The 10,259-nt window shown below is 37.5% G+C and overlaps 1 protein-coding gene across 1 annotated transcript in view; it reads left to right on the top strand.

The window, feature by feature from the left end:
• The window catches only part of LOC122079265 (protease Do-like 7), a 52,176-nt gene extending 47,183 nt beyond the window's left edge, over positions 1–4,993 (top strand). The window contains exons 21-23 of the mRNA XM_042645587.1: positions 150–307; positions 1,035–1,146; positions 4,381–4,993. Coding sequence (XP_042501521.1) covers positions 150–307; positions 1,035–1,146; positions 4,381–4,545 — 435 coding nt within the window. The 3' untranslated portion in view covers positions 4,546–4,993. The remainder of the gene's footprint in view (positions 1–149; positions 308–1,034; positions 1,147–4,380) is intronic.
• The last annotated feature ends 5,266 nt before the right edge of the window (positions 4,994–10,259 follow it).

The raw sequence follows: 10,259 nt of genomic DNA, 5'->3' as shown, positions 1-10,259 counted from the left end.
AAGGGGGGGGGGGGGAAGAATCTTCGTAACCCTCCTGATTTGTACTGGAGCTTTCTTTGTACTCTTGGTGTGCTCCTTATGCATTAGAGGGAAGAAAGAATAGTTCGTGGAATTATCTTCTATTTTCTTTTTGTTGCATGCTCTGGCAGGGACGAGAAATCGAACTTGTTGTTGGAACAGATATCAGGGATGGCAATGGTACTACACGAATGGTGAATTGGTGTGGATGTATTATTCAAGATCCTCACTCAGCAGTGCGTGCACTAGGGTTTCTTCCTGAAGAGGGGCATGGTGTGTACGTGGCAAGGTGAGAATTTATCTTCTTTTCTCAGATCTTGAGGTCTAATAATTTACCAAAGACTTAACATCCAATCATTGCAAAGGAAGCAATGATGGAACAGATCTTTTTTATTAGGAGGATGCACAGCCAAGCCATCAACAAGCCGGCCATGCCTCATTAGCATTGCTTCAACTAGGTCTATTATCTACAGGAGTCAGACTCAATTATTTTGTATCAATTCTGTAGGGTTTGTGGGTTCAGTTTAGCTGAGTCCATACTGTGCAATAGTCTCATCAGTGGCCTGATCTATGATGAAGATTCATAAATTTGACAAACCTATCCAAAAAAAAAAAAGTTCATAAATCTGACTTGAATAGGGTAGTGCTCATTTCAGTGACAAATGTGTTAGTGGATTTCCTCTTCTGGGAAATGTGATGAATCATTTTGAACTCAGTTAAACTTATTCTTATTCCTTTTCTGCATAATACACATTTTTCTTACATTTTAGAAGATTCTAGATATGTAATGTATGTAATGACCGGTCAAATTCATGGAAACTAGCCTGAACCTCCATCTTGCAATTTCTTTTTCATGAAATAGTAACTGAGAGTTTATAACTATCCTTTTATTTCTTTAAAGCAGAGACAAGTATAGCCAGAACAATAATTTTTTTAATATTTCCTGAACATGAATTTACTGTCGTATTAACTTCATAGATAATAGACAAATTAGTGATGGTTTATCTTATCTGCAGATGGTGTCATGGGAGTCCAGTACATAGATATGGTTTATATGCACTGCAGTGGATAGTTGAAGTTAATGGGAAACTCACTCCTGATTTGGAAGCCTTTGTTGATGTGGTAAAGGTATGTATACCCATTTGATTTTTATTTGATTTTATATATATATATATATATATTTTGTGATTAAATACCTAACTGTTTGGTTTCTTTGACTATTTGACTCTTGTTAACCCTTGTTAAATATTGCTTTCTAGGTTCCGTAATTTAGAATTTTAACCTTGGAGGTTTAGCCAGTTCCTTTACTGTAGAGAGAAAATATTAAACTTGTGACTCAAGCACCTTTTAGAATATTGTCATAATTTGGTATTGATCCATAATGATGCTAATTGCAGCCTGATTTGTACTTTTTTTTTTGGGGGGGGTGTGGGGGTGGGGTGGTGGTGGTGTTGGAATTAGCAACAAAATGAGGTTTAAAGTATCATTTTCTGCACATCATATCTATCTCTTTATGCATATCATATCTAGCTGTCTTAAGTTATTTTCTATATGCCAACTGTACATACAAAATGATACCCGCATTGATGACCTAAGCAGCAATTGTGAACTAAAAGAGAAAATCTTGTGAGAAATTTATTGGCATATGCATCTGAAGACTAGACAATGTTGATAACTAGCTGTGGAAAACAATAGTTGATAATTGATATTCTGTTCCTGCCTCCTGGACTATCCTACCAGCAAAGATTAGTCGAAAAAAGAGAACTGAAGCAAATATGCTGGCTGGCAGAAATCCTGTTATTTCATCACTTGACTCCCCTAAGTATTCCTGTTGAACATCCCACCTATTAGAAGTAAAGCTTTAGCCATCAAAATGGGCAGTAGGAAGAGTCTGTGAGTAGATAGAGAAGACTTCAGCTTCATAAGGGTTGGTGCCCTTTCGATGTAGGTTTCAACATCTTCATTCTGAGTTTCCTTTACCGATCCCATTCACAGCCAGTGTGAGGATTCAGGTATCGGGAGGTAACGCAGTTCTCTTTATACGAGATGTGTGAGTTTCATATGTTGCTTGAGTAAAACGAGGGGGAACTGCTTTGAAATCCCCTCTGAATGCCTCATCATTATCGGTCAGAGTGAAATTGGCGGAGATTCTGAGATGGTGGCAAGGTTCTAAAACTTGGGATCGGTCTCGGGATTGGTCAAGGCTGATACTGATTGGATATGCCCCTATTTTTTAATAAAAATCAGTTTTTCTTTTTTACATTTTTACCCTTGGGCTGTACGCATGTATCGGGACAGGAATGGTTAGGATCAGGGATTGGTCAAGGCCAACACTGATCCAAGTTTTAAAACCATGGGTGGTGGTGCCATCTTGTGATGCTATACTTGATGAATTTTGGTGCTTGTTCCTCTTACTGAAACTGATAATAAGATAGAAAGCTTGTTCCTTCTGTCGTTTTCATAAAAAATTTGGCTCTTCAGGTAAGGTCATTTTGATTGCAAGTGAAACATGTCCGGCTTGGTACTTGATTGCCATTCTGATGGCCTGATGCTTACCGAGCCAACTAGTGAGGCTAGATTTGTCAGGTTCCAGTGACCGCTTTGAAGAAGATAATGATGGTAGAGTCAAGAGGAATATTTAGAGAATTAAGGCCAAGGAAGCAGCTTCAAGAGCAAATGGATTTGGTTAGGACCTGGAGGCTAATCTTCCCTTTCTTTTGAAAGGGGGGGGGGGGGGGAGTGTGCTTATAGAAAAGGCGCTGTGTCTGGCAATGCGGTTCTGGTTGGGCAGGTGGGCTTATCGCTTTGTGTCCTGTCTACTTGCTCTAGGTTTCTTTCTTTCTCATCCTAATGAATTTTGTGACTCAGAGTTTGTCTTGGTATGGATGGAAGAGTATTTTGTGCTTAGGGTTGGTTTTGAGAGAGTTTCGATCATTGTATGGCCTCCCATGTAGTGACTTCTATTGGCACTTAGAAGCATGGTTGCACATGAGCCTTTTCCACTTTCTTAGTGACTAGCAACAGATTGATCGCTTAATTCCTTTTCATTGGAAATTGTTTTAGAATATTGTAGATTTTCCTTTGTCAGGACGGTGGAGAGGTATTCATTGGACAAAGTGAATCAAATGAAGATTGGGAAGATGGATTGAAGGTCTCAATGAAATGGAGAGGGAAGGTCTCAATGAAATGGAGGGGGTCTAGTGGTGCTTAGGACAAGGACACTTCCCTACATTAATTCAATTTATAGCACTAAGCGGCATAACACTACATTACCTCGGGCAAGCAACTCAAATGGAGAGTGGAAAAGATGAAAGTGAGGTATCACTGAAATGGAAATGGTTTTGTGGTGCTGAGGATAGGGAGTTAGGGATACTTCTCAGTGACTCGACTCTTGGTTGTTTGTTGGCTCCTTGTGTCTCCTCAAGCAAGCTACTCAGATGAAGAATCGGAAGATGAGGGAGATCTCACTGAAATGGAGAGGTTTAGGTGGTGCTGAGGATAGGGAGGTAGGGACACTTGTCAGTGAATTGACTCTGTGGTAGTGTGTCGGCTCTTTGTGTCACTTCAGGCAATTCAACTCAGTGAGTTCAATGAGTGCACCGAGAATAAAATTGCAGTCTACTTCTTTGAGCAGGCAATAATGTAATATTGCCAACATTACCTACATTATGGACCTCCTTTTGTATGTGGCAGCTAAGGTTGTGAGCCGAATGCTGCCATGTTCTTTAGCACTTTATGTTTTGAGAGTAGTGAGATTTTCATTTTAGAGGTGGTTTAAATTACTATCCCTCTCCATCTGGATACGGAGAATTTTTTGTTTAGACCCGCTTTTTGTATAATGCTAACTACTTAATCCTTTTGGTTTAAAATATTGCCTACGAGGCAACGTCTAGGAAGTGTCTGATCAGAGATGTTAGTGCTCTGAATAAAACCTGCTATATTGGGTAGTTTGTTTTTATATTATTTCTATTATAATATATATAGTTGACAAACTTCAAATTTATCTTTGTGAAAAAGTAGAGCTTCGTGATATGGTTCATAGGAGTAATTCATGTCTGAGTGCAAATAAAATGGGTAAAATAGCATTTCTGTAATTACTAATTGCCAATGGCAATATGTATTGGTATATATCAATCATGGTGTTCCCACCATTTAGACTGTGGAATGGCTCGTGGTTGTGGGAACCATTTACAATTTCTTTCCCTGGCTGTTGGTCACATACCCAGTCCCAAATGAATGACATTCTTTATAACCGTCATATGATCATGCGTGCCATTCAAGTATTTTAACCTGGGCTATTGTTTTTTTTCCTCTTCGTACATTCAGATGTCCTTGTTTTAAATCTTCCAAACCAATTGACAGGGATTGGAACATGGAGAATTTGTCCGAATAAGAACTGTCCACCTGAATGGGAAGCCTCGAGTGCTAACTTTAAAGCAGGATCTGCATTATTGGCCTACATGGGAGCTAAGTTTTGACCCGGACATGGCCATGTGGCGTCGCAGAACAATCAAAGCGTTGGACTGAAGTTTAACATGAATGAACCCATTATGGAGTTGCCGTGGGAGTTTCCGTTGGGAACCACAGTTTTTACCACTAACGGTTATCTTAAGCTGGCCCCCTGCTGAACCATTTGACAAGAGGAGCCACCAATTGTGGTGTTCATTGCCACCATGCCAGGCTCAGCTGAAACATCAACAGCCTTGGTTAGAACTAGACATGATCTGAGCTGAAAGTCGACTGCTAGTTGCATTGTAAATGACACAAATTGTATGGATAATTACACCCCTCACCCTCCCCTACCCCCCCAAAAAATAAAAAAAATGTTGGTATGGATCACTATTAATAAGGTATGGATTTTGAAGGAAAAAAATAATTATTTTGTATGGACTGTATATGAAGGAAAAGAAGGAAAAAAATAATTATTTTGTATGGACTGTATATGAAGGAAAAGAGTATTTTCAGTAATTGTTTACATGAGTTTTGTGTCTTGTGGTTGCCCTTGAAGATGCTATTATGGCTTGTCCGTTGGAACACTCGCCTCACTTGCGAATGGGAATTGCTTAGCATTAGTTTGCTGTCTTTGGTATGGCATTTCTCAGGGAAATTGATTTTTGCATATTTTTTGTTTTCAAATAAATTTCTGGAGAAAGTTTGTGTAGGAAAACTAGTCATCGATGGCTCTCCTCAATATCTGCCTTTCCCACCCCACCCTCCCAAGGAAAAAAACAAAGAAACAAAAACAAAAACCAAAAAAAGTCCAACCCAACAGTATAGGGTCGATTATACCCCTGTACTGTTCCCTAATACCCTCCAAGGACTCAATCAAGGATTATCCGTTGACAGTGGCGGAGGAAAACCGTGTCCTAAATTCATCTTTAGAATTTTGTTTTGTTTCAAAGAAAGATGAAAATCAAGTGGCAATTTTTTATTTTTTTTTAGCAACCCAATGCACAAAGCTCCCGTTACTACAGGATCTAGGAGGGGCAAAGTGTTCAGTATTATCCCCTGCTCTGCAGAAGAGGCTGTTTCCAAGGTTTTGATCCTGTGATCAACACGTTGCAGTAGTGCAACTTAATCAAGTGGCAATTTGTTTTAGGTAATCTATATTTTCTGTTTTTATGGAACATAAGATGCTTTTTTTTTTTTGACTGCCAATCTTGCGTAAGAAATACCTAGACTGAGATGAGCACAAAAACACAGCACTGTCCCAACCTGTTGTGTATTAAAGATGTTCTCACATGCTCTCTCAATGATCCACACGTTTTCTAAGTCAGATTGACTAGATTCTGGGGCCCTGTTTTCATGAAAAAAACCAAGCCCAGTTCTTTGACGGCCCTATGAGCATAAATCAAGTTTTCAAAAATTGCATTGGAATTGATGGAGGCTGATTTAAATTTCAGCCGATTCTGTAGAATGAAAAACTTAATCAGTCAAACATGGGAGAAATTCTCACTCTATGGTTGTACTCTTCCCTCATAATTTTATGATCACAGAAATGTGAAGTAAACCCACTGTTTAGGCCAAATTTACAAGTATTTTTAGCAAAATCCTTAAGGTCTACTCGTCTTCCCTTGATCCAATTTCCTCTGAAGTGGCTCTTTATAGCCAGTTCCGGCTTATTTCTGGCCGATTCAAAACAAGATCAATAGAAAGCAATCTGATGCCCGATTCCTAGTTTTAAAATCTTGCTTAAGAATGGTTAAGAATCAATATCGACATCTGATATCTAAACCAAGAGCTTATGCCAGAGCCAAAGCCAGAGCGAGGACGAGGGAGGGAACAATATTCCAGAGAGGTAATCGATTAGCTTTAGCCTGGCTGGTTTCTTGGCTTTTCATAGCTGATCTTGAAGGTGGGCTGGTTGGGGTTGAGAAAACTTTTGTGATATATTGATATGATTGAGACCGATCCCTACAAGTTAGTTTTATTGCTTCAAGGCATTTTGTAATGTATATATGGACTATTGTGACCACAGTGAGAGCATGATGTCATAGTTAAGGGGAGGAAACCTTCCTGCTAATAAATCCAAGATCTTCCCCAAAGCCTGGTTGATGTGGGATCAGGGATTTTATATTCTTCTCTATTCTATATAGATACAATGAATTCTAAATCTGTACTCTATATTTCTTCAGAATTGAAAAATACAAAAATATTTTCTATATGAGATAGATGGGTAGAAAAAAATATCGATTTAATTGATGAAATAATTGGATTTAGAAAAAGAAACCGGATTATCCACAATTGGGTGGTTTTTTTTGTTAGGACTCCACCAACAAAGCAACAGCAGGGTCGAGCCACCTTGCTTTGAAACCAAAATCTGTCATGGTCTAACGCAATTATCCCAAAAAGATGCATCTTCCTGCTTGTAAATCCAAGACCCTCCCCAAATCAGAGGGATTATTCTTTGCAGTGAGTGTGGTGGTGCAGTGAATATCGGATGGCTAAGAGTATCTGAGCACGTGCCTTGAGGTCCTCTCGACCATCTAATGCTCACCGCACCACCTCACTCACTACAGAGCTGTTTTTGCCCTCAAAGCTAGCAGAGATGTGAGATCGATGAGGAGAAATTGACTCCATGACACTATGCACCCAACCAGCTGTCCACATCAACAGTGGAGTCTTAAAAAATAGGAAATCATGAAAAATTTCAGGGTTCTTAACCCTTTGCTTTATCGCTTATAATTAGGAACGATGCAAACTGTTCCCATTTTGTTATTTTGGATTCATCTTGATAATATACACCATAGTTTTATATAGTCAAATTAATATAATTATTATTATCAAAAAAATTAATATAATTATTGTTATTATATTATTATTTTAATTAGACCCCAAGAAAATTTGAATTTTTTTTTTTTTTTTTTTTTGGAGAGAGAAAAAAAGGTTGAATTAATGTAATATAGTGAAATGTTAATGGTTGCCAACTGAACTACCATTGGGGTGTAATCAGTTATTCATTCATTTAACCTAGTTTAGTTTTTTTTTTTCCAAAGTAGATCAATACCAGAGGTCAACTAAAAAAAAAAAAAAACAAACAAACAAACCAGAAAAGGGTTAACACTTCAGACTACCCTTATACTATAAAAGCGATTAAGAAAACAACGGCCGGTGGTTCACCATCATCCTTCTGTTTTAGGGCTCTAATTCCCATCAATTCTTGTGACCGATGAATGGAATTATTTTAAGTATTTTAAGTGAGCAGTCGCTCACTCTGTTTGATCAAATGGTCTAATTATATCTCTCTCTCTCTCTCTCTCTCTCTCTCTCTCTCTCTCTATCGTTAACCAGTCACATCTGCAACACATGGAATCACATGAACCATTGAAGTTGTCACATGGTGCCAATGAGAAACAGGCAAGATGAGAAGAACCGGATTCAACGTAGATTCATGTCCCCACATCCCTTTGGATCAAGAGGTCCCATCCACCCTTTATATTTTTATTTTTCACCTCTCTCTCTCTCTATAGTAGCTTCATGTTTCTAGCCGTCTCCATCAGCTTAATGCGTTCCCACCGGAGTGGAAGGCACCAAGCTCTCTTCTTTACCCCGAAGCTTTGGTTGACTTGGATCTTGGATTATTGTAGTGAATAGGGAACATCTGCTCACATGCATCGGCAGTGTACGACTTCCTTTTTCTCTGACTATTAATTTTTCCTTGGCTGTGGGACCATGCTTAGGAGCTCTTTCTCTCCTTGTATACATACACCACGAGTGAGAGCCGTTCAAGTTCTCATACGATAATTATTCTTTTACTAAATTGATCCATGGATAGAATCCACACAAGTGCTAAGTGGTAGATTTCACCTATATGAATTAGATTGAACGAAAATAATTTTCATATAAAAATATTATTTACACTCCACCACGTGTCAATGACATATAAAATACTTGATTAATTATTTAAAATTTTTTAAACAGTAAAATCCCATGTGAGAAAAATAACTCCTCTCCCCAACTAGAAAACTGATCCCTCCCTCTCTTATTACTAAGAAAAGAAAAAACACCTCTCTCTCTCTCTCTCTCTCTCTCTCTCTCTCTCTCTCTCTCTCTCTCTCTCTCTCTCTCTCATCCTACACCACAATAAACTACACGGTAGAGAGGATTAGATAAATGGAAAAGCACGTGGTAAAGCACTTTCTTGAGAAGCTCTCCCACATGACAAATTCATGGGTGCACCGCATGGTTCGCAACTTTTCTTTTACATTTTTTGGGGCTTAACCTTAAAATGTGTGTGGATGAGACTTTTTTAATTTTGAAATATATACAAGATGATCCGTTGCACTTATAATATTAATACTAGCAAAGAATATTGGCCACCCATAATGTTTTCATCTGCCTCTCCAAATCATCTTTTTTTCCACTTTGCCAACCCTAGAAATTCATCCATCTATAATTTGTACTAAGAATTTTACAAAACCCACAGGGTATGACTGGTGAGAGACAAGATAAAATGGCTCCAACGGAAGCTCCTTATCCACTAAGCTTGTTATTAATTTTTTTGAGAGAGAGTTCTCTTAGCAAATGGTATCAAGGAGTACATCATTGAGGAATAATGAAACGCTATCATACAATAAGAATAAAAAAATCATTTGATATGAAGAGAAGAAAATATATACAAAAAAGAGGAGGGGACTATTGTACTCTCAGTTGTTCACTTAAAGAACCTTTTTGATAATTTTTTATATTCCTTTTGACTCACTTCTCTCCTTCCAAGGTTTGCCTACTTAATTATTGCCTAAGATAGAGACATTCTAGCCAAGCGGTGATGGGATTACTTATTTACAATAGGGTTTTTTTACCCTCAAAGAAACGACCTCACATGTTGGTCACATAGAAATATTGTGGGCATGATTTAAAAAAAAGAAAAATTCTTAGAGATGTGATTAGATTGCAAAGGCTCACAAAGATAGCATTTTCAACTTACAATCACATGTCCTAATCAAACTATTTGCTTCTAAGTCGTTAATTTGTTACATTCATAAAGCATAAATGAATAAATATGACATATATGAAGACAATAGTTTTTAATATTTAGGAATTAAAAAATATGTGGATGTATAATACTGAGCATTTCATTTCTTATACATGTTTAAAATGTATAAGTACCGAACATTAAGCCCTTGTTTGGTTAGAAATGAAATGAAAAATATTTGTTGATTTTCCTTCACTTATAACTCACCCAACATATAACCAAACAGAAGAAGGAACTAGGATTTTTTTATAAAAATTAATAAGTACATATGTATGTGAATTTACACTATTGACGAGAAATCTTACCATGCCACATTATATTCTTTGTTTAAATTATTTAGTTGTTTCAATTTTTTTTCATAAGGAAAGTTTTCCATCATCCATAGTGGGAAAAAAACCCACAAATCAATTGTCCTTATTTGTTGAAAATCCAAATTACCTTTCTAAATTTCTTATCATTCATCTAAGTGCAACGATGGCTATTGATGACTCCATTTAAGAAAAATTTAGTCCTTTATTATGCTTTCTTTGGGAGAGACATTAAAGTCCATAACTCGTACTATTGCTAATATAGAAAGGTTTAATCTATGGGGTGTCTCTCTTTCTTTTTTTTCCCGGGGTGGGTAGGTTAGAGATCTCTGGGGTCTATTGGTTCCTCCCCATCCGCTAAGCCTTGATATTTTACTTCTATTGACTAATAATTTTCTTTTGAGAGAGAGAGAGATTCATGAGTGAGAGAGAGAGAGAGAGACCTTGCTTCTTGCTTT

The sequence above is a fragment of the Macadamia integrifolia genome, chromosome 5 (assembly GCF_013358625.1).
Source record: "Macadamia integrifolia cultivar HAES 741 chromosome 5, SCU_Mint_v3, whole genome shotgun sequence".
NCBI classification, from domain to species: Eukaryota; Viridiplantae; Streptophyta; class Magnoliopsida; order Proteales; family Proteaceae; genus Macadamia; species Macadamia integrifolia.
This window is presented reverse-complemented; position numbering and strand designations above follow the sequence as displayed.